This window comes from Falco cherrug, chromosome 5 (assembly GCF_023634085.1).
Source record: "Falco cherrug isolate bFalChe1 chromosome 5, bFalChe1.pri, whole genome shotgun sequence".
NCBI lineage: Eukaryota > Metazoa > Chordata > Aves > Falconiformes > Falconidae > Falco > Falco cherrug.
Window position 1 is genome coordinate 2,157,330 of NC_073701.1, and position 25,546 is coordinate 2,182,875.

The 25,546-nt window shown below is 39.3% G+C and overlaps 1 protein-coding gene across 1 annotated transcript in view; it reads left to right on the plus strand.

The window, feature by feature from the left end:
• Nucleotides 1–366: 366 nt before the first annotated feature.
• SPAG17 (sperm associated antigen 17) overlaps nt 367–25,546 on the plus strand; it is a 109,806-nt gene continuing 84,626 nt past the window's right edge. The window contains exons 1-4 of the mRNA XM_055710570.1: nt 367–473; nt 8,177–8,317; nt 8,717–8,776; nt 23,812–23,940. Coding sequence (XP_055566545.1) covers nt 378–473; nt 8,177–8,317; nt 8,717–8,776; nt 23,812–23,940 — 426 coding nt within the window. The 5' untranslated portion in view covers nt 367–377. The remainder of the gene's footprint in view (nt 474–8,176; nt 8,318–8,716; nt 8,777–23,811; nt 23,941–25,546) is intronic.

Sequence of the window (25,546 nt, forward strand, 5' to 3'; positions counted from 1 at the left end):
GGAGGCTGCTCCAGGTGTCCTGAGCCACCCACCCGTGTGGCAAACGACGATGCAAAGGGGCTCAACGGCGGCCCAAGCCCCGCCGAACCCCACCATAAGGCCGGCCGGGTGGGAAGGCCGCTGTCGGCCCAGGACAGACCTCCACACCCCCGTCCCCGCCGGCTCCCTGGGCGGGCACCGGGCCCTCCACACCCCGGCCCCGCCGAGCTCCGCGGGGCGGGCACCGGGCCCTCCACACCCCGGCCCCGTCGAGCTCCCCGGGGCGGGCACCGGGCCCCGCCGGCAGAGGGGCGGCCCAGGCGCCGGTTGAGGGCGGTCACCCCGCGGGAGCCGGTCGCCACGGCGACGCGTGGGCCCTGCCCGCCGCCCGCCCCGCCATGGGCCCGAGGAGGCCGAAAACCGGTGGGATCGCCTCAGCGGGAGCCGCGGGCAGGAGCTGGGAGGCCGCGCTGGTGTCTGCCCCCCTGGAGGAGGTGAAGGCAGCCGAGGGGCAGCGCAGGGGCCGGCCGGGGAGCGGGGTGGGGGGCCCGGGCCAGAGGAGGCCGCAGCCCCGGCCCTGGTTGCCGCGGGGGGGTCATCGAGGTCGCCCCCCGGTGCGGAGCTGCACCCCCCTTTGCCCCCGCCGCTGATAGGGTTTCTTGCTTTTTCTCCGTTTTCTTTCTTTCTGGGGCTCAGGTGCCAAATTTTGGCTCGGAGTGAACGTTTTATAAACTGCTGAACACCGAGGTTTGACGGAGGTGCTGACACAGCATTAACTGCAGCGTTGAAAATGTGAGGCTGTAATTTTCCTCCTTGAGTGTGTGTAGGTAAAAGGCACTTCCCCCCCCCCCCCTTTTTTTTTCCCCTCTTTTACAGCGTGTGAGGATCTAAAGGCATATTTACGTTTCCAGGTTCTATGTAAGCAATGTAATTCTAATAAATCTTAACTTGCAAGAGAGACTTTGGTTTCAAAGTAGGGTAGTAGTTTAGCAAACAATAATATTTATCTCGCACGTGTTTATCTAGCGCTGCTTCTGCAAGTGAGACAAATGAGTTCTGTGGCTTCCTTGTTTGGTGGGTTCCAGTTGTGCCCTATTAAAAAACTGAGGGTGTTTCTGTCATTGTTGCTGTGGTTTGGGGTTTGGGGCTTGTTTTTTTCTGACCATGCCAGCAGTTGGTTAAGCATGGGGAAATTTGAGTTCAGGAGGAGGCTTTTAAACTGGCTAATTGCTTTTCCCAGAAAATGCCACAGGTGTCCAAAAAGCTCTTAAACACTTGCTTTTACTTATATTTGGTAGTAACCATGTAGTACAAGTTTAGCCAAACAAAATCACTCTTTGGAGCTAGCTGCTCGGCTGAGGCTGCTGTTTCCCATTTTTCCCTAGAATGTCGATTTTTTCAGCAGAGTTCCAAGGTGCCTGAGTCCTTTCTCGCTGTGGATCTCACCCCTACTCTAGGAGAACCTCCCTGAAGCATGAGAAGGGAGTGGAGGTTCCATCTCCGTCACCTACTTAATTCCTGACCTTTCTCCTGTGTTTACTAGCAAGGTGCCAATTAGTGATATTTTTATTTTATTTTTTTTTATGGTGGTGTTTATTGTGGTTGTGGATATTGTCCAGTGAATTCACTGAACAAAGTGTGTTGTTTCTTCTGCTTCTACATGTAATTTATTACATTTGTTAATTGCAAACCACTATATTGAAGTATTTTAAAAGGTAGGAAATAAAATGCTCGAAATTTAGGAAATGCCAGAATTAGGATTGTTCAGGACCACACATTGAGGCAGATGGAAAGAAATGTTTAATATGTTCACTGAATGGGGCAAGGGTTCTGTAGGAAAAAATATGTGATCACCTAATTAAAGATTATCGTAATGCCTATATGGAGGCATTCCATGGAGGCTGAATTAGGATTCCTGGGTTTCTTAATTCTGGTATTGTCCAACTGTTTTCTGTTCCAGTTGAGCTAATTCCACTTTCTCTCCCTTGCTGTTAGCAGGCAGAGCCTTGGGAACATGGGAAAAACTGGCTCCCTGCTGCAGGCAGCTTGAACTCAGGCTTCTGTGATGCTGGGCAGCTGCTGAAATTTCTTAATTTCTTCTCGCAGGGAAATTCTTACTCAGCTCTTATAGTCAGGGGCAGGAGCATACTCGGTGCGAAACTGTCAAATGCCAACAAATCTCTTCTGAGCATGTGTGACTCCAGATTCATCAAGTATGGCCGAATGTGGATATACTTAGTGTAAATAAACGTGCTCTGTAAAAGCACATCTTTGACACAAGTATGGCTGTGCTACCAGATTTAGTTCCTTCCTTTTGAACACAGAGGGAATTAAATATCTTAATTACTTAATCACATAGGACTTTTTATTAAAGGATAAACAGGATTTTAAAAAATCAAATCTCATTCTGCAAATAGTCTAACCACACTGTCCCCCTCACCCCCCACACTGCCCCGGTAATCCTATAGAATACAAGATTTAAACTCAAATATATAAAGCTCAGGGACTGGAAACAGCCTGTGATAGAGCATGTAGAGAAAGATTTAATTGTAGGTGTCACCAGACAGAGTGCACAAAGTATTTCTTACCCTTCCTCAATATTGTATGTGATACACCATACGAATCTGAAATTATTTGGGAGGTGGCCAGAACTCTGATCAATTAAATGAATTTATCTCCTCGTAATTCATATATGAAGAATTTTTAAATCTTTTACTTGCATCAATTTAGAGAATATTCTTTCCCTTTAACAGAGTCAAAGGGAATTTACTAGAACTGATTGTAAATTGTAGCAGATAGACTAAGCAATGAAATTTCACATTTTAATGTGTGTTTATGACTTAAAATATTTTATTAGTCTGATCTATGAAAAGGAGTCATTTTACCAGTGGTGTTAAGAATTTTATGGACGGGTATGCTAACTAAAATATGATTTAAATGGTATTTACTAACCAAATAATTGCTTTTACTAAACACACTGTGAAAACTGGCAAACAGACAACTTACAAACATGTACAGAGGAAATACGGATTTTGCAGAGCCTCACATTATGGTTTATATACTTTTTTTTTCCCCCTAATGTGCTATGCAGAGGAACATGGAGCTGCAAGCTGTGTTAGCCTTCAGATATTGATCAAGATACTTTGATTGCGTTCACTGCAGATTTAAATCACAAAATATAAATTAAGATTCTTAGGTAGTTTTAAACTTTGCATGCTTTAAGTAGTTAAAGGGCGATATTTGCTAAGTGAGAGGTGAATTCTGGGCGCCCTAATTGAAATAACTGTTATCTATTCTGTGTTCTTATTAGCTAGTATAACGAAGTATAGTTATATAGTTATGTAACAACTGAAGGCATGTTCTGATCTGATTTTCCATCTGTATGGTTTCCCTCATTTTGTTGGCATTTCAGGGCCTGAAAATTGAAAACTCAAAAATCCCCCCATTAAATGCCACAAGAATAAGTGATGATGCAAAATGACAGATACTCAGATTGCCTGGAAATTGCGGGGGGGAGGAGCAGGGGGCAAGGCATGAGGGGGAGATGGCTGCTTGTTGCGTTTCCTGGCCAAAGAGATCTAGAAACTGGTACTGCAAAAATAAAATATATACCTGACTTGTTCAGATGCCTTCTCTAAAACAGCTGCTCTTTTGTGTCTAGGAACTGAAGCAGAGAAAACAAGATATGTTTAAATAGGAAACAAAATTTTGTGAGCTACTACTTCTGCTTTTTTCTTCAATGTGAATTGAAGTTAGAGGATTTTTTTAACATACCTTGTCGTTGTAATACAACTGTGACAAATAAGGCTATGTGTACTGGCTTCTCACTGTTGGAAAAAATCACATTACAGAGGGACACTGGAGGCTTAAGAATAAAATCAGGTGAAGATGAGAAGAACACATTCTGTGTTTCTTGTGAAAACAAGAATTTTGGAAACCTGCTGGCATGGACCATTCTGAGTTAGGGATCTTGCTAGGATTGGAGCCTCTTCACCTGAGGGACACACAAGCTTACTACATCGATGGTTATTTCTAACACTGAGAGAGTCGTTGGTGTATTTCCGCTTGACACAGCGAAGAGTTTTAAAACAGGGACAGAGGGACAGGATGGGACAGGATACAGCATCACTTGTGACAATGATCATCATTGGATGTTTTCTAGTGAGAGTGGTCTGGCCTCCCCTTAATTGGAGCTTGTTTCAGATTTTTTAAGTATTCTGTTAACAATGCCACATTTCCAGCTTCAGTATTTTTTCTGTTCATGTTTGAATTACCATTGTTGATTCTGTGGGCTATCTACTCCCTGCATTTTGGTCTTCTTTGTTCACAGTATGTAGTGCTTGTGTTACACTGTCAGTGGCAGCCTCCCTAGGCTGTTTCCATGCTTTTTCAGTAGTTATTTTTATGGTTTTCTCTATCTTGTTCTTTTAGCGGGGAACCTCATTTGAGGTAGCCTTAGGGTTGCTAATCTATCCTCTTTCAGATCCTTTCTCAGGTCTCACCTCTACAATAACATTTAAAAGAATTAAACTAAGTAGAGGAGCAGTTGTGTATTGAGGGAGAAAATATTTTTAAAGTAACCATATACATTTTACTACTTTTCCTTCTCATTTTTATGTTGTGATTTTAGGTGGTGAGCTGTAGAAGCAGGGTCTGTTTCTTCTCTATCCTTTCAGTGCCTTGAACATTAAGGATACTGTTACAGTATTGATAATATAAGGGCAATATTGCAAAAATAATAGATTTTTAAGGTCAGAAAAGAGCATAGTCAACTAAACACCTTAAACTATATACTAATGCTGCACATTCAATGTCCTTATTGACTTCAGTTGCTGCTCTGTGTTCAGCTTTTCTGAAAAATGATCTCCAAGAGCTTCAAAATTTGGCAGTCTAGAAACAGATGACATGCTATTAATGACTCTGGAAATGCTGGATCATTATTCACTGTTGAAGGGTGTGTAGCTACTTCTAGCACTTATCTCACTCCAGTTCCCAGGTATTACACCTTTTTAACAAAAGCAGTGTTTTTTCTTCCTTTTGCAAATAGGGAGGTGGGGGCTATCTCTAATACTGTTCAAATTTTTACGCAAAAGACCTTGAATCAAGTTGCATATACTTCTGTAGAATTAAATCAGGTGGGATTATGATTTTCACTACCAGTTATCTTGTAGTGGCTCATTCCATGTATTTTGATTTTAATATATTAGCCAGTGTTTTGGCTACACTATTCTCATAGCGGGTCTGTGGAGAAGCTTTAGCAGCTTGTTTCTTTGAAGCAGGGAATTTGCTCAGGGAGAAGATGTGGCACACTGATCTCACAGGCATACCTTTTGCTGAGGGCATACATTTTCCTGAGGATGTTTGTGTTTGGATAAATCCTAAGTTTTTTGAAAAATCGATTTTTGACAAGTGACGCTTACCCTGATGTTTTGCTTTGGTGCTCTGTTACAGCCTGCTGTGAAGGTGAGCATCCCAGTGGAAATCAGGAAAATGCAATCTCCATTGCTTATAGTGCCTTTCCAAGGAATGCAAGGAAAGACTCGTGGAGGAGAGTCTCATTGCTCAAACAGAGTCTTACTGCTCAAACAACTCTGGAAGTGCCTGGGAAGTATTAGATGGGCTAGAGGATAAGGATTTGGAGAAGGAATCTGAAGATGGAGAAAGATGGAAGTGGGATCAGATAATGAAACTAGGGACTGGCTGGAAAGAAGACTGAGAACACAAGCCTGGAGAGCAAGTAACAGAGATGTAGGAATCATTTCAAGTGGTGGAACTCGGATGAGGAACAGAGAGTGGAAGTAGAGGGAGGAATGAGCTAGGGACAGTTGTGACCAAGGGATGGGAGGATCAAAGAGAGGCAGGACTATAAGGGAGATAGGTTTCACAGACATCATTGTTGCGGGGTGATGTTAATCAGCGCTAAGCAGGTTTAATTTGCAGGCACCAAGATTCCAGCAGGCTTGGCCTCATTTCCCTCTTTTGGTGGCCCTCACTGAAGGGGACAGCATAGTGGTATCAGTTGCTCCATTAGCTGACGTCGCAGGTGGCTGGTTGTTCTAAAGGCTCCGTCTCTGCTGGCAAGCCTTGGCAACTCCAGGATACTGCCACATAAGGGCATTTCAATCTCAGTTCTGAAAGCCTAGAAAATTATGCATTTGCACAAAAGTATGGACATCTATATGCTCTCTGTTCAAAGAACGGTAAAGTTTTTGTGTCCAGTTCTTGGCAGCTGTACAACAACAACAACTTTAACTTGAATTCAGATTAACTGCAACTCCCGTGCATGTGTTTTGATGATAATATTGGAATATCTAGCTCTTTCATAGTGTTGTGCATGGTAGCTATCTTGGCAGCTTTAGGCAGGAGGAGGTATTGTCTGTCCCCTGTCCTCCCCTGCAACTGGAAAGGAGAAAAAGAAATTCGGTGTACTTGGTGCAGTCCCCACACAGGGAATTGCTGCTGGCACTTCTCCATTGAGCAGTGCCTGCTGCCCCAGGTCAGCTGGATGCTCTCCTCTCATAAATTCCATCATGTTTGTGTGCTCCTAGAGCATCAGAGATACGCTTGCACTGTCCTGCATTTTGTAATTTTAAAAAACGGAGGTTTATTTTGTGCAGCTATAAAACATCAAGGAAGTTTATGATGTGTGGAACTGTAGGGGCTCTTTTGGATTAGGTATCTGCTCTGTCACTACTTGCAGTTTCAGAAGAGTACACTTAGTGACCCAGGTGACCTTTTCATCTTTTTTGTTGCTCTGAATATTCTGTGGTTAAAAAGAAAGGGCCATACATGTATAATCATGTTGTGCCATATTCATGTGATGTTATGCTTTGTTAAAGAGTATTAGAAGCTGTTTCCTTCCATGCAAGCATTTACTAGTTTGAAACTTACATCAGCTGTTGCTTTCTCCCATCCCAAGTCATCAGTTACTCAAATTGCAAACTTTTACATAGGCTTTTTTTCAGCTAAGAGAAGGAACAAATGAAGAAGGCTACAGTAAAACTGGAAAAAAGAAACTTCTTTTACTATTTACATCTAACTTCTGTTTTGGAATGGTCCTTTCCCTCACTTTACTTAGCTCAGGTTTTGTGCCTCTTTTCCATGAGGACTTTGTACATAATGGTCACATCCATCTAAATCCTGAAGTTACTGCCCTCTCTTAAATTTGTCTGTAAAATCTTTCCCTGCTATGATGCACAGTGGACCAGTATGTGGCTGCTTAGCCTGGTCCTGATTAGCATGACAGTGTCTTGGGACTACCTTGATCTTACTGAAGCTCTTTCCATATTTACCTTTATGCAGCTTTACTGATACCCTTGCAGTTTACACATGCAGATGTACATTGAAAAAAAAAAAAAAAACCCAACAATTTGATGATTCCTAAAGCGTGTGCAGCACAGCCGTTGGGTGTGCTTATGGTTCAGCTGCCACTGGTGCTGATAAGAATACTCTGGAGTGAGATGCAGGTGTGCGGGAGGTGGCCAGCTGCTCGCTTCGAGAAAGGGAGTCCAGTAGGTTGAAGCAGAAGAAATGGGAAAGAAGAGTAACTAGTAAAAGTTGCTTAATGACATCACTTTGAAGCTTTTGTGGTATCACTAAATAACATGTTCCAGTCTTCTCTTGTTCTGCATTTCTTTAATACTGAAATCATTTTTTTTCCATAAAAATGTGTAATGTTTGAAAACTGCTAGTGTTTCTCTAGTTTTCGATATTGTAGTTCATAAAACATCATACAAATGATGGTACAATTTTCAGAAAAGGCATCTGTGCATTATCTAATACCTGGGATGAAGGATCTGAAATTTGTTTATTTTTTTCTACAGCAAATAATCACAATAATACATATATTCAAAATCTCCTTCTTGTTTGCTTACTGAGCTGTCAAATCTGCAAATGGCATTTAAAAATCACTTGATCTTTGTGTGATGTTTACATGCAAGGAGGTTTGTAGAGGTTGTTAGCAGGCATTTGTGTTTTCCATAGCATCATGCTGCCACCTGATGGCAGAAATAATTGGGACAAAGTAGTATATGCTTTTTCGGGTTGTGTAGACTTTATTTCAGTGTGATTAATACAGTGATGTTTAATATCTCTTAAAGGGAGTAACTATGTCTACAGGATTACTCCTTGAAACCGCAGATAATCACTTTTGTTTGCTTGAGTTTTAATATCTGAAATGTTTTATTTTGGCACGTAGGATGACTGGAAGCCTAGTATCACTTTTGTTGTTGGGACCAAAATTGAAGATGAAATCCACACCAAGGCCCTGTCTCTTGCTGTGCAGGTGCCGCAGCGGAAGCTCTTCAGTGTGGTAATGCGTGAAGACATTTTCAGACAGGTATTCTAAGAAAGGACCTTCTAATAACAAACCAAACCCTAGATCTCACTTCTAGATACTAACTGCTTTGACCTGGAGTAACTATACACTTCGTATTCAATTGAATTGCTCTGTGCAAGTTTTAAAAATTACACTAATTTATAGGAGTTAAAAATGGAAAAAGAAAATCTTATTCTATAAGCTCATCCGCTCCCTGTAAATAGTGAGGTTTTGTTACAGGCTTTTCTTCAAGGTGCTGATCACAAAAGCTCCCTCCCTAAGGTACAAACATGGGATACCATAAGATGATTCCTCACTGTTTTGGAGTGAGAGTGTAATGTTTGCAAAAGGGAATAATGAGTAAAACTATTTGTGTAAACTTAAAATCTTCTCACAGTAGAATGCTTTATTTCCTTGCAGGTCAGAGAATCTGGGAATCAAAAGGGGAAAAAGGTTAAGGATGTGCCTATGCACTATGAGGTATGTTAAAACATGGAGTGCAGAGTCAGTGCTCTTTCGCGCTGAAGTAAATACAGCTGTGTGATTGTGTTATGCGTACCTGAGTAAATGCAAAGCTGTCATATCTAGCTGGTAAAAACATTCAACCATCTAGATACTTAAACTACTTTCGTTTTGTGATACCAACAGTGTTCTGTTGGACTGCTAATTAAGTGAGGATTAAGTTGTCTTTTCAGGGATGTGAGTTAGTTTTATTATGTTAAGAATATGTTATATGGTCATATCTGATGATGGTGTCATAAATTACAGTAAAATGGTCTGCTCTCTCAGATGCTCCCAGTAATTTAGAGACTTATGCCTTCATTTATGGGAATGCAGTCTCATAAATGAAACACCATCTCTGTGTGTTAGTATCCATTCTGATCTCATTTTGATGTTAAATTCTAACCTGGTTCGTCTAGTGGGGTATGTCAGCGGGGTTAAGAATCATGCTTAGTACAAAGAGTACTTCCTCCTACCTTGTTAATGTTTTACTTACAGCTTGTGAGAGGTTATAAAATCCTGTGATTAATTAGAAGATTGTTTAAAATTTTCTCAGGTACAGTTTTATGGCCCTGCAGACCTGGAGCATAGAGAATTTTGGATCCCTCTAAAGAGATCTTGTTTGTGTTTTACTTCTGCAATGACTAATAAACTTTTTATGTGTCTCGGGTTTTGGTGGACTTTATAACAGGTCTTTTTAGTTGCAGTCTGTTTTTCAGTAATGCCAGACTACTATCCGAACAAGTCCCTTTGGAATTATTTACCACTGACATGACTGTGAATTTTATGCAATTAACCCTCTTCATTTAGGACTAGCCTCCCAGGCAAACTCACCCTTGTATTATCTGGTATGTAAAACCTCTTCAGTCCTACTGACAGAAGGATTTTGAAGTCTAGCTCTAAGCAGAAGCTTTGTATGATACCTGTATTTAATTACTAAGAGCAATTTTCCTTGTGAAGTGGATACTTATTAAATTCCAGCTGTCAGTGCTGTGTCTCATTAGCTGCTTACTTTACTCCTCAAAGACATTTTTTTCCTCCCCCTCCTTTAACAGAGAATATAAAATGCCTGTTCTGACCTTTTGCTTGGACTCAGTTTCCGTTCTAGCTGTAGTAAATTAAAAGATTGATCATGTTGCCACAAGCATTAAGATCCTGCCTCTCTGGGCAGAATTTGCTCCAGAGCGTTCACTTAAAGTCCATGTGCAGTTTGTGCATTCAAAGCTTTCACTGCAGCAAGGATAAACAAGAATGAGGTTAGCACAGAGCACAGGCTTGTGAAGCGTTCTGCTGAGAGGAGCATTTCTCTCCTCACCGTATGCAGTTCTCTTCTCTGCGGTAGGATTCAACACACTGGCATTTCCACAAGTGCATATTCATTTCTAGGGAGGCTGTAAATGAGAATCCTGACATTTAATGGTCTTTGAACATGACATGTACATGTGTGTGAATCTGGGACTGATGACATGCAAAGTAATGTGGTTATTAATGGTATTAATAGTAACGTTGTTACCCATGTCAGTCTTGCGCATTGCATCTACTGAGATGCAGGGGGGGGTAATAAATTTCAGTGCAGCAGTCTGCAGTGCCTACAAGTCAAGAAACTTTAACAAACTGCTCTTGGTATTTTGCAAGCTAATTATATATCATACAAAAATAATTCCTTTTGTCTATTTTAAATTATTTCCCTTCAGGGTTTCTATTGTCTTACTGTGTTGTATTTCATATCACTCTTATTGTACAAAGTGAAGAGGATTAGGGCAGGCTTTATGAGTATGTAGCTAAAAGATTTCCATATCCATGAGAATTAGGTACCTAATGCCTTAAATCTCTTAAATGACTTGATGGGAGTAGGAGTCCTGGTTGGTAGTTGTGTGCTAATTCCAGCACTTAATTAAGTGATGATAGGCTGAATCTGTCTTAAAGATGCCATGGAAATTATTTTTTCTCTTTGTATATGGAAAGGAGAATGTTACCCTTCGTGTAAAATATCAAGAGATTTCGTAATGAATCAGATTAATTTATCATGTACAGTTTTTTGAACAGACAAGACCTAGAACTACAGCATGTTTAAATAAAATATATGCATTTTATAAGCAAGGTAAGTATCTTTCAATGTTTATGTACCTGTTTCTTTTGTCAGCTTTCTGTTAAGGCTGGTAATGCCATGTGTAATTCAGGTGCTTTACCACTACCACTAAATATGATAGTGGTTTAGTTTCCAAACTTTGTGTTTTGAAAATCTATTCAAGCCTAAACATTCCATACTAGATTTTTTCATGAGGCTGATTACCCCCAACCCCCTTGAAAGTTCTGGTGAGTTTGAGTTCAGGGGCTGTGTGGATGGAAGGATTTTTATTTAATTAATTTTTCCCTTGTTTCCAGTTTTGTTGGACTTAATTGGGACAAGGTCAGGAAAGTTGCCTTTATGTTACCCAGGAAATTTGGAGAAGGAATCTTGTCCCATACTCATAAAGGAAAAAGCTGGAGCTGGGGGGTAGTACTATGGTGAGAAAAGATTGTGAAAGAAGATGAAGCCTCATGTGGCCTGTTCGTGTGAAAAGACTGGAAGTAGTTAGAGGGTGTCACTGAGAACGGACAGTTAAATAAGGAACATGGCCATGAGAGAGAAGGATGGAAGGGACAGAGATGTGGAACAGTTTGGTGGTTCTGTCAGATAAGCTGAGATGCTTGCGATAAAGGGTCACAGAAGGATGAAAAAGGCACAAGTGGCAGAGACGAGAGCAATTCTGCTTTTATGTGGGTCCCAGAACACTGTTTTCAAAATGTGTCCTTGTGCTTGTGAAGCCAGCAGAACTGAAGTCTTGTAACAGCAGCATCCTTCCACACTGCTCTGACTCATCTCCAGGACAAGCCTTCCTGTGTAACCAAAAAGGCTTAATTGCAATTAAAAATATTAATCTTTATTACCTGTCAAGAATTAATATATTAATTCTGGTTTCTCACAACAATGCTCTTACCTATATTTGTCAAACTAAAAAATACAATAAAATCAGGTGCCAAATCCAAATCATGGCCCATTCTCATCCTGGAATGCTGTAAGACTGGAGCAGAATTAATCAGCTGTAAATGAGTATTTCCCAGCTGTTAAGCACTGCATAGATAGCTCCTTCTACTGGCATCTTCTGCATTTGAGGATGGGAGGCAGCATGAGCAGTGTGCACTGCACTCCAGTAATCCTTGCTAGACTTAGGATTTATTGAGGACAGGTATAGGTGAATAGAAGTTAGAAAAGCTCTAGGCATGGCAGAATTTTATATATACATAAGTGTATACAAATATATAAATGCATAAACCCAAACCTACGGAGTAAATCCAACTTCTGCTAGGCTCTGAAAGAGCAGAAGCATGTTTTAAGCAGAAAAGATGGGCACAAGGCAGGGGAAGAAGCCATTATGCACGTGGAGTGAAGGCTCCGATAGCAGCAAATCCCATAACTTGCAGGGCATGGAAGGAGAAAGTGGTTGGAAAAGAAATTCATATTGGAAAGGAAAAGGTAAATGGACTGTCTGGGCCTTGAACCTCAAATGCCGTGGAAGTGTTTGGTGTAATTGAAAGGAAATTTTCCTACAAGTGAATTATTTTTTTTTAATCCTGCTGTAATGATGCCTTTTTTCTCCTGTCTTTCCTTCTCCTGCAAGACACAGAGCTTTGAAGAGTTTTCTTTGTCTGTTCCTCTCTAGTAAAACTGACCCGATGCTCTCTTGTGTTCTCAGTCTGTGCTGGGAAGGGCTGGGTAAATGCCCAGTGGTTTAGGCTTACAGGGTGCCAGTTTACGCTGTTCTGGCTTACAAGGGGATTTAAGTGGGAGCTATGGCACTTCTGTGAGAGGTAACTTCTGGTCAGGTGTGAAAACTTCAGAACTGTTTTGCAAGTGTAAATATGATCTGGTTTCCCAAGAGACCATAGTGAATTCTACAGAAATATGTATATGTGTGTGTGTGTATATATATATATATGTCAGCACAAAATAAGATCACTAAATTGTTTTGACTCTTCTTTTTTGGTAGGAAAGGCTACTGACAAGAAAAGTTCTAAACAGTGTAGCCCAAGAGTTGGATTTCTTACCAGTATTGCTGTCACCAGTTTGGTTTTATGTCCTGCGAAATTAGTAGCTAGACAGATTTGATTGGCAGAAGAGACTGTTGTGACCTGTAGCACAGGTCACAGTATTTTTTTCAAAAATAATCTCTATGTTGGAATTTCAAAAATCAAGATTGGATGCTTTTTCTAAATGATTGAAAACAATTGAGAATCTGCTACATCTTAATTTGTTTCTGGGGAGACCATTTCCTGATAAAAGTTACTTCTAGTTTCAGTGTAAATGTTATGTTTCAATGTATGGCTTACAGCCATATTTACCAAATGAAATAAAGTCTTGCAATTATTCTCTGTGTAGAAACTTTGAGATTGTGTTCAAATTGTCCCTTAACTTTTCCCTTTATTTAGCAATGTGTAATACATTCCTTCATGGTTTTTCTTCAATTCTTTACTAATTTCTGTTAATCTTCTTAACCAACATTTACAATTCACTGATTTTATTTAGTTATGGACACTGAATGGACTTGGTGTTTTTGTTGAATATATATCAAATGCAAGCAAAACATAATGCATGTACTCCTATTTGATAGCTCATCATATACGAGTCTGAAGATTGTGTAAGTTATCGTGAGTGCTGCCTTGCACTGAGAGCTAACTTTGGATTGATCAGTTCATCCTTGACAAATGAATCCTTCCCAAAGTGACCACTTTACAGGTTCTCCTTCACATAAATGTGGTGGGTTTCTTTCTTCTGAGATAAGTCTTGTGATTTAACAAAACCAAATCATACTGCTTTCTTGCATTATACTAGCTACATTAACCAAATTTCTTTGTATGAATGAGTTTTCTGCTACATTCTTTGCATCGCCATGGTTATTGTGTCTTCTGGATATCTTGTAATTGAAGACTTGTTGTCTTTTCCCAGATCATTGACAAGCTGACAAAATAGCCTCAGTACATTGTATGCTTTATACCCCACAAGAAACTTACCTGTTTGATGATGACTTTTTGTTTGTAATTGCATTTTTAGATCTGTCAGTTAATGAGTTTTAATCTGTGTCACTGCTTGCTAAAGCAATGGTCAAAGAATACTTAGGGAATTCTGCTTTTGGCTGTATCATATTAATCTGTTTCAACTAGAATTGCAGTCTTACCAGAGGAAGCTATTCTCTTTGTGAAAAGGCACCTTCCTTTTGTTTCCAAGAAGAACAAAATTGGATTGGTAATAATTATTGGTAATAATTATTGATAATATTATTATTGTTGTTCAATAAATCCTCCATTAGGACATTAAGGAAATAATATCGGCTCCTCTGTTACTCTGCTATGATCAAGATTACATTGCCAGTACTTAAATACATACTTTATTCTACTTTCCTGTTTTTTAAGTGTTGGTGTGACATCAGCTTTCTTTTATTCGCTTTAAATCTGCCTTTGTTCTCTGAGAGTTATTAAAGTCAATATTCAGCATCTGAATTGCTCCTCATACCTGTTTGTAATACTACTTTGATTACATTGCCCAGGTCTACTGGTTTTTGGTATGCCGAGCTTTAAAAGCTTCCTTCTTGCATCCTTCTGTTGATACAGTTGGAAGTAACTGCTTATTGATGAAGTGACTGTTGGTTTTCCAAATGCAGAGCAGAAGAATCACGGATTAGGCCTTCTTTCCTACACCTTTATTGACTCTTCTACTGTTTCCATTTAATACCAAACCAATGCCATGTTAATGATATTTTTTCCTGGTACCATTTGAAAAAAAAAAAAAAAATCTGTTATCATCTTTATCTCTGCTGGTGTATGTTGTCTTTCTCTTCTTTTTCTTGCTTTTCTTCCTTAAATCTGAAATAGTGAGAACTTTTAAATGGGGCTATCCAGGATCTGGATATCCAGGAACCCATCTGATTGCACTGGATTATCTCTTGGTTGATTCTGGCATGTGACAAGCCAGCAAACATTAGCTTGCATGTCACATGCTAGAACTGTTAATACTTACACAGAAGGGTATATAGGATTTTGATTACAAATTGGTTTTTTTGTCTTCACTGGCTGAACACAGGATCTGTTTGATTCTCCAGTTGCCTTGCTTCCGGATTGGCATGGAAAATGGTCCTTATACAAAACCTCACCTTATTTTACCTCCTTGCTAACAGGGAAATAGCACTCACTCAGATACTTCGAACTTCTGGACTGATAAAAGCAGAACTGCCAGTTTTACTGTCTGAGTCAAGATATGTCACAGCCAACCTGCATCACCAGGCAGATACCAACCTACTTGTGCAGTTTCCACAAAAAAATCCAGAGACCCCCAAATTAAATCTTTCTACTGCCAAGCTTAATATACACAGTTTTGCCATTAAAAATCCAGTTCAGTTGAGTGCTTGCATATAAATCTTAATTAGTTCATGCTCTGTGCAGCTCATTTTGAGAACTAAAAGGTTATTGGTTAGAAATAAAATCTTGCATTGTTTTAAGATTATTTATATGGTACATGGGCTTTTTTCTTTGGTTGTTTTTTTTCCCCCTAAGATTGTGCTGTCAGAATCCTTGGGAAGTTGTGTAATGGTCACAGCACTTCTTGCCTTAATAGGCAATAGTCTGTAGCAGAGTCAGAAGGATCCTTGGGTTTTCTAGGTGTAACAGAAACAGATTCCTCTCCTGTCACTTCTAACACAAAATATGTAACCCAAGATATTAAGAACTTCTGTAGGATAGTAAAATGTAAGAACAAACATGCTGAAGTGGAAAAAACCATGATTAATTTAGCCAGGAAGCAGTTGATGTAAAGCAGCTTTTAAGCATTTCTGTGATTTCATGCTTTACTACAAGCATGTGGAGTGTAGACTTAGGAAGTGGGGGTTGCTGCTGGTAAGACTGTTGGAAGTGCTGGTCATGTCATGATGTAAAGAGAAGGGCCACTGTAGGCTGGAACTGAACATGTAGTTTCTGGGATCAGTGCTCTTACTGTATTACAAAATTTTATATATAAATATGTATATATTGTATTATATATAATTATGTGATAGATAATTATATAGTTATATAATAAATATACTATCTAACAATGTCGTCAATAGAAAAAAAAAAAACAGAGGGCAAGGAGAACAGCATTAGGGACAAGGAGTATGCATTTATTTTGTGTTAAGGATGTTATAGTAAATTCCTAGGGTAGAAAAATCAAAAGTTTTGGGTTTAGATTGATGTGAAAACAAAACTCTTACTGTCGCAAACATAACACGGCAAGAAAAATTTTCACCCAGGAAGTACAAGATGTTGTGTGGCACCTGGAGGAGAGCAGACTTCTTAGTAGCCAGGCTATGTGTCACTGAAGAAAAAAGTTTCAGAAATAATGCTAGTCAGGAGTATTTTTAAGGAAGCCTTCTGGTTTCTTGTGGAAACATGTAATTAGAGGTGACGTATTTTTGTGGAAATTTATAGATTTTGATAAAACACCATCAGAGAGGTTGTGGTCAAGAATAGGCTTTCTCAAAAGTAAGAGACAGTCTTATTAAAGCCCAGCCTTCTCAGTCTAAAAATGTATGTCAATAGAATTCCATTTTGTAATAAAAGTTAGAAAGATTTTGTTTTCATTCCACTGTAGAACAAAACTAATTGTAAAAGTTATTGTAAAATGGAACAGCTCAGGAGCCAAAACTTGTCTGGTATCATTGTTTTGATGAGAGGGTTCGAAAGTAAAAACAACTTTGGCAGCCATGCTGAATGGTTGGAAGGATAGAAAGATTTAATTTTCTTTTTCATTCCACTGCAGAGCAAAACACATACTGCAGTCTTAAATGTCGTAATACAATGGAACAGTTCGACAGGCAGCCTTTGTCCAGTGCTATTGTGTGGATGCAAGTTAAGAGAATGTTTTTGCAGAAGGACTTGGCCCTTACACCATGGATATGCAGAGGATTAATGCTCCAGAAACAGCAGAGAGTTGTTACAAGCAGATACCTTTTAGGGAGGTACTGGCTCCGGGGAAGGGTAAGGAACTTTACACCCTGCTGTGGGCACTGTCTACTCATCTGGTTGCAGCTCTGTTACATCTCTTACAAAGCTCCTGCCAGGTGCGTTGTAGTGTAGAATAGAGTATGTTTTGTAAATGATCCCACTGTATGAGGTGGTATGTTTACCTGAGATACTTACTGTCTTGTCTCCTGAGGAGAGTTTAACTACTCTCCCTACTGGGTCAGTTTACTTAAAAGAATGTTAAAGACAAAATTCATTAGCTTAGGCTTAGCAAGTTTCACAACTCCCATTGGCCTTCAGCAGTTTGTGAATATCAGCGTGAATGAGCCTTATGGAAGACTACCAGTGTCTGCCTATCAGCTGAGGTTAGATTTACCCTCTCTTTACCTCACAGGAGACCTTTAGAAGCAGTTCAGTTTGCTCTGCTACTAACTGAGTAGGGACGATTTATGGCTGTGCCAAAATACTCCGAACAGAGACTATCGCACCCCAGGACACAAATCTTTGGCATCTTCAGATGAACTGCAGACTTAGGTTATCCATATTCTTTCTAGATAATGTTAGGAAACTCCAAGATTTTCTACATCTTGAAGATTTTTCTAGCAGTCACTGAAGGAAAAGCTACAGAGGCACCTACCTGTCCTGCTCACCTTAATTCTTACTTCAGAATGTCTTTGGCTGGTAGACTTAGTGCTTGCTAAATTGCTTGGACTTTGATTGCCTTGCTAGCACCAATATCCAAGAGAGTAGAATATCATTGCCAAACGCCTTGTCATAACTTGCCCAAATGGAAACAAAAGAACATGTTCTGACAAAAGAAAAGGCATTCAGCAGCCTTTCCAGAACAGCAAACATCTCGCCTAGTTCTGTGTTCCATATGCCAGTCCAGTATGGATGTCTTAATGACCTAGGTCATGCTAGTGGCATTAGAGGTGTGTGTGAGATCAGGTGAATAGTTTTAAGCCTCAGATAACAGCAAAGGGATGTTAATGTCAAATATAGGAAACCCATGCCACCTAAAAAGAATAAAATATTAGGCAGACATACCATTGTGTCTTTGCATCAGCCTTTGCCGCTGTGATTCTGTGATTGTCAGAGCATCTGATGCCACTCCATGATCAATAGTGGCCTGTGTAGTCCTTTGAGTTATCAAATTATATGCCTTCTATTTGAGATTTCTTTTATTCCATGAGACTGGGCTGTTGTTGCTATGAACCAATCGGTCTTAGGAATTGTAGTTGTGTTCAATCGATTTCTGAAGTCTCTCCAGTTTGGTATACTGTTCCAGGGACCCCTCTAAGGATGTTAAGAAGTACCAGGATTTTTAAATGCTGAAACTGGGGCAAAAAGTCTTGAGCTCCTGCAGGAAAACAATCTGTGTCATCTCATTTTCTGGTTTGTAAAATCTGAGAGGTCGGATCCTGTTATTTAAATGAGACAATTGAACATATTCATCTTTTCAGAATAGCAACTCTTCTTCATAATCCTAATCCCAGTATTCTAGAAGCAATGCCCTCTGCATGTATTATTACTTTCCTACTGTTATTTGTAATTATTTGGCCTGAAGCCAGTCATAAAACTCAAAATTACTGACAACTTATTTTCTAGGTAAGAGACTTAATACCTTTTGAAATTCATCTATTTCAACCCTGCTTTGGAACACTGATGAGACCTCGAGTTTGCTTCCTAGATTACAAGGTTTCCTGCATGCATGCAACTTGGTATAAAATTCCCTGCTTTTTCTGTGCAGGTTTTGTTGAAATCTCTGTGTAACTAGAGCAAAGAGCAATTATGTCTGTAAGCGTGACATCCTTAGATTGATAGAGGGACCCTCTGGAGTAGCCAAAGGAAATGTTGTTCTCTGTTTTGTTGCCTTCAAAAATTTCAGGTTGTTGTAGTTGGACAATAGAGTCTAAGTCACTTTTCTCAAGTAGAGCAACTAATTCCAGAATCCTTTAGTACCACAGGTTAAAAAAAAAAAAAAATGCCCAAACCCCCGTTGCAGAGCTGGACCAAGGTGGAAAGATCCTGCCTAGGAGCTGTGTGGTGCCAAGCCTATGAGGCCATTGGTACTTGCTGCCCCTTGAGCTCTGAGGCAGCTCAGGAAGCTCTGGCAAGATGTAGCTAGATGGGTTCTGCCAGCACAAGGGCTGATGGGACAGCTTTGCTTCTTAAATCTTTTTGTTCCGCCTCTGACTGGGTTCTCTTCCTAGCCAGATGCAATGTTAGGGAAGCATGACTAAACCCTTTAGCTTTGTAATGTTCATTGTGTGGATCCAGTTGGCTGGAATTACTGGAGACAATTTGCTTCTCAGAAGCATAAAATATTCTACTCTACAATGGAAAGACTTGCTGGGTAGATTCATACCACTGAAATGTAAACATTTCAAGATTTGATTGTAGCAATGTATATTTTCTGAGCACAGATTACAGTAGACTGGCCTGTGCTTTGTTTTTAAAAAGGCCTGGGTTCTGTAGGAGTTCTTCAGAAATCACTTAAATGCCATTTCAACTGTCTCCCCCAAGGCAGAGTGTTAAAAGTTAACAGGTATCTTGAAGGGTCACACGGGGGAACCTTCCATATGCATAAAACTCCTTCCTGAGATAGAAATGCTAATGACTGAGCTTTGGAATCCTGGGATATTTGTATCGTATTTTTTTCTTCCCTTAAAGCAGTTTTGTTTGGTAGCAGCTAGGTGGTCAAAATGTTCTAGGAGGTACATGTCATAGATGGTGAAAGCTCCTGTATAAGCTCTTTAATAAAGCCAAGGTGAAAAGTCATCCTAATTTTTATGTATTCTATTTTCTCATTTTTACTTTAATTGGGTTATTCACCTGTTTGTATTTCCCTTAAAACATTATTTTAGTACGTGTAAGACTAAGACACATACGCTGTACACATGTTTTAGGAAGTTCTCATTCTGCATTGCTGAGATTAAACCAGTTAAGGTATGCCCTCAGGTTGCACATTTTCTGTAGAGGGAGATTTAAAGAACAGACCTTCTTACAATGGCTATTTCTAACTGGCTTTCTGCTAACCAGATCAAGCTGTGTTGTGATTTGGTAAAAAACAGACTCACTCATATGAGTGTCAACATATTTTTCTAGGGTACAAGCAACCATTGCAGCTGCTTTGCGATACGTTCTCACAATAGAAAGGCAGCTATTTAGTACATGAACAGCATAAGTATTTGCTCAGTATTGCTCAATAATGAGTGTCCTATTCTTATTTTAGTAGGCTTGTTTGAAAATTACTCTGAGGGGCAAAAGAAGTCATCAAATCCACTTTATTTTTTTTTTAATTGACTGGAATACATGTTGGTAAAGTCTTCATTGATTAACAAAGATGATTCGTTGGCTTACCTCAAGTTTTACAGTCTGACTTGTAGGTACATAAGCTCTCCAAGGGCCTCTGTTCAGATATGCAATTGATTTATTGATTTACAGCTCAGTTTGAATTGTGAGTGGTTCATTCAGCAATGAATGATAATGGGTAAGCAAGTGATCTTTTGACATTGTAGTTGGGAAGATGTTTTGAGAGGGAAAATGAAATTAGGTGAATAGTCTGATAGTAGAGACTGAATTGCCTTTCAGTACACTGGAGGTGCAATCTTGAAAGAAATGGTTTCAGTTAGTGCAGTGCCTTCTTGGTATTCTTTCAAGATGATTCTTTGTAGTATGCTATAGTCAATGAATGACATCAGCAGATTTAGAAATATTTAATAGTATGTGTAAGGTCACCTTTGGACAATAAAAATGTATTAGTATGACACATGCAGCTTTTGTTCTGTAGCCTGTCTTGAAAGCTGTCAAAGTGACAATCACTTCTTTTTTTTTTTCCTGCTTTTATGAGTTTGCTCAGGAAATATTAGAACAGTTAATAACTTGATTGGTACTTGTAATCCATATAGCCTCTTGACTGATGGCTCTTCTGTTTCAAATTGACTTGAAATGTGTCAGCTGCTAAGGGATTTTAATTACTGAAAAGTTCTTCTAGGAACCATTACGTTTCTTTTAGGAAGCGTTATCTGAAGAATATGTGATGGCCAGGATTTCATACAGTTTCAAGAAGAAGAGGGAAGACAGGGCTTTGTAACGCTCACCCTGGCTATGGGAGAACTACACTGTGAGACTGGCTGATGGCAGTTCATGGCAAGGGATGCTACTGCTTCCAAGTAGTGATAAAGCTGTGAAAGTTGATAATGTGATTTATCACTCTGAAAGTTTTTCTGATTATGATATAGCAGCTGCTATGGTTCTGTAAATTGAAAAGGAGGCATTTCAAAGAAAGGTACCATAAAGACTCTGGCTTTAAATGTTACCCGAACATTTAAGACCGCTCTCCTGTCTCGGTGGTGCTGGCATCTGCCAGAGCATCGGACAGTGCAGTGTCACTTACAAGCATTCTTGCAGTGTTTCAGTGGCTTGAAATACGTGTCCTCTGCACCAGGCAGCTAAACTTCTGCGTGGGTCATACTGCCACCATATGAGATCAAATACTGCATCACTGAAGCCTTTCTGCACTTCACAAATGTGACCCCTGCGGTGTGAGGAATGCTATGTTTCCTCTTCCTTTAAAGGGAAAGAGGCCCTACCTAACTGCATTTGTCCATCCAAGTTTCCATGGTTTCTCACATAGGAAAAAGGTCATCACTGGCAGGATGAAGTATAGCCAATCTGAAATGAATCCACTTCATGGTATCCCAAAAAATTCCTTCTGTACTCCTACCAAGTCTTTGTCTTCAGCTTTGTTTTTTTAATTGAGGCTCTGTGGATTCTTAGCTGTTTATGCCAGGTGCCTGCATAATTCACAGGATGACAGATGAAGTAAACATACATAAGTGTAATAGATTTAATTTCTTTTATCCACTGTATATGGAATGATCTATTTTGTGTCTAGCAGTGATGAAGGTTTGTTTTTTATTTGCTTATGCCTAAAGCAGATTTTACATAGCTGTACAAAAAACTGTTTGCTTTCTCTGCCTTGCCAAATGTAGTGTGCTCATTTTATCTTTGTCTTATTTGTCTGACCTCTCTCCACAGTCGTGGAATGTACTCCTGTTCCTTCCTTCTTCCAAGAACAATAAATCAGCAACTGCCATCGAGCTGGGTTACTATATATACAGTTGTCAGGAATCCTTCCAGAATCCCTCTCTTTCCCCTCTGTTGTGTTTCAAGAAATGTGCAACTCGTCTGGATTAGGCAATTGGGAAGCATCCCCTTCCATAGGCTGTTAACACCACTTCTGCAAAAAAACCTGTATGAGATTTTTTTCTCTCTAAGGGAAATTACTATGCTATTTCTACCAGTCTCTTTTTTTTCCAGAGCGCAGATTTGTGTACCTAGCTCTGGATGACTGTTTTTTTATTGGAATAGCTGGTAGTTTCTAGTGTGCCTACAGTCTGGGGGAGTTTTTAAGTCTGTTCTTAACATATCCTTGATTTTCTGCCATGACTTTGAAGTCAACAGGAGACTTTCTAGAAGCCCTCTATGGTTGGCTTGTTGAGGTAGTGACCAGTAAGTAATCTCACCCTGAATATGAAAGATGTAAAGCAGAACTGATCTTAACCATGATGTGTTTTCCTATGTGTATGTTAAGGAGATCATCAGGTTTATTAGCGGTTGAGGGGCAGGATTGTTTTTGGAGGGTTTATAAATGCAAATATTTTGGTTGCTTTGTCTCCCTGTTATGCGATTCCAACAAATCTGAATTTTAAGAGATTTATTTTTCCTTACTTTGCTTTCATTTGTATGAAATAATAATCCAGCATATAATAGTCTGGATTTCATTTTGGCTTTGTTTTATTTAGAGAAGCATTTTTAGTGGCTATGTTTGCTTACGTAGGTTCTACTTGTGAAGTTAAAATCTCTAAGCTGGGCAAGAAGCTATGAAAGCTCCAAGCTAATGGTGGTGTTTGCGCCAGACAAGACACAGTTCAGTGAGATGCAGTGTGCACCTTCATTGTCTGAATGTTAGCAAGCAAAATTGACACCATATGTGCCCAACTGTAATTGCTCCAAGAGGGGAAAAGAGAAACATGTCAGAACATTTGAGTAACACCTAATTCAGCCCATGGTTATAAATAAAGCTGATGGTTGCTTAAAAACAAAAGTAGGAAAATATTATGGTTATATTATTCCTCAACAGCGCTTCCTACATAGGTGAACTTTATTACAGAGACAACACAAGTGAAAAGAAACATATAACAACTTTTTATGGTATTTTTATGTTATTTTATTTTTTTCGCAGTAAATAAAGTGGTTATGAGGCTCCAAGGAAAACGGCCCAGATGTTACTGAGTTGTATGAAATTTAGTGGAAACAAGCTGTAAAAAACATAGTCATAAAACAGCCTGTCAATGCCACACATCTGGACAATGCAGCTGTATGTTCCTGCTGCTGTCATCACCCTAAGAAAACTCAATAGCCTTATTTCACCCCAATTAGGCTGCATACCAGCAGAATCAGAATTACACAGGGAGGGGGTATATTTTCACCAAGACAGACCCTCTCAAATTCCACTCAAGGAGTTTCTATCTTCCATTCAGGGCTAAAGCCTCAGACACTAGTCACTTTGTAAACAGTACTCAAAACTATTCCCCTTGATTTGCTATTTGTTATATGCTTTTTAATTTATTGCTTTATAATAAGTAGTGGCTTCATGTTGCTTCTCTGTTTAAAACCTAAAAGAATGACATTTTACTGTGAGAACTGTGTGTCTGTTGACCTTTACATGAATCATAGACATTTTCTCCATTCTAGTTTTGTCTCATACTACAGCAGATATATAACTTCATTTGAGGTCTTAGGAACTAAAGAATAGCTGTGTATCTTACTGGTATATTGTTTTTCTGGAAGTGTGGCTGTTTTGACCCACGCATTGTACAATGTGAGATAGTGTTTCGGCATGCAGAATATGTCAAATGCAAAATTAAACCCATACAAGTCTTAGTTATTTTGGGATTTTTTTTTATTCTCTGCAGGTGATAGAAGTAGCGAAAGCCATTCTAGATAGTGGTGAAGAAATTCCTGTAACACTAACTGGAAAGCTGTTGAAATTTCAACTGCTTTGTCTCAAACAGAAGGACCTTCAGAGGAGAGAAGCTGAAAAGGTACTATAGAACGCCTTAGTGCAGATGCTTAATTAACTTTATGAAGACACTTCTAGTGCTGTTTCCATAAATCCAGCTTTCTCCTCATGCTTAACTTCCTAGATCTGTAATTGAAATGTGAATTGAAATTTATCTTTTTGATTTAATTACATTTTGGGGAAGAAGCTCTCAATTATTTAAGTGCAGGTGAGACAGGGAAAAGAAAAGAAAAAATATTGTGCAAGAACTCTTTGCTAGAGCGAGAAGTAGTAATGTCTTAGCTGAGTCTTAGGACCAATAGAAAATAGAGCTAGAAACTAGCTTCACTGAATATATCTCTGCTGAAGTAAAGGTAGGAGAGGTTATTACTTGAGAGGTATCAAGGACAGATGCAGAGCAGCAATATGAAAAAGTTATTATCATAAATAGCCTCTCAAGGAAGTTTGGAGAAGTTATCTATTCCAACCTTCAGCACTAAGGCAAGATAAAATTTACAAAAGCTATTCCTGGCAGATGTTTCTTGAACCTCTGCTTCAAACCTTCCACTGCTGTACTTTTGCTTTTCTATGGCAATCAGTAATACTGCTCAGCTATCTCTGCAATGTAGCCATTTGGAAAACGTTTCTAACCTTATCAACCCTGCTCTGATTTAAACCTGTTACTGCTTCATTTGTCGCTGTGTATGGGGACACTTCTTACCCTCCATTCTGCAGATAGCTATTATATATCTAACTAAGCAAACCCCAATATATCTCGTGATTTCTGATTTTTGATTATGCTTGTTCCTCTCCTCTGAACTCTCCAAATAGTTTATATCTTGAAATCTGCTTCTCAGAGCTGGGTACCACATTTTCCAGCATTCCCAAAACTTGCTGCTATATATATTCTCCAAGATCATCACTGCTAGCTCCAACATTTCCTCAGTCAGATTGCTTATGTGTTTTAGGAGGAATTTCACCAAGCTTGCACAGAATCACAATCAGATCAGACCTCTAATTGCTTTCTAACATCTGTAATTTAAAAAAAACCCAATTTGTCAGTGGTCCTTTTCAACAACTTACTGAGCAGCTGGTCTTTGCTATAGTCCTTTTCCAGCAAACATTCATGCAGCTGAAGACCATTATCAGAAAGTCCTATAATTGCTGCAATAGTTTATCCTGTTAATTGATCAAAAACCATAATGTAAAATGTGATGACATGGAGATCTAAGCAGTCTATGCACGTAAAAGATGCAAGAAGAGAACAGTTTCATGGATTTTGTGTAGTTGAAAAGTCTGTAAATTTCTTTATTAATAATTCTATTTGTGGGAATAATTGGTGGATGAAGTATAGCGCACAAGGACATTAAATGCTAGGTGATAAAGTTGTGTCCTGTTCCCATAGAAGTAAATTGAAAAATTGATTAGTAAGGGATGATGTAAGCCACAGAAATATATGAAGATTCTAAGAAAAAAAGATGCTTTTTCAATCTGAATAAGAATTGAGAGGCTGAAGCTGTAGAACAAATTTTTTATACTGGATTGATTAAAAAATGGCTTTTCCCTTAGATATCAGTCAGTGCTGATAAGTAAAGTGTAAAACAAAAATTTGAAGTTTATAAAGATTGGGCACTTCAACATTAAAATGG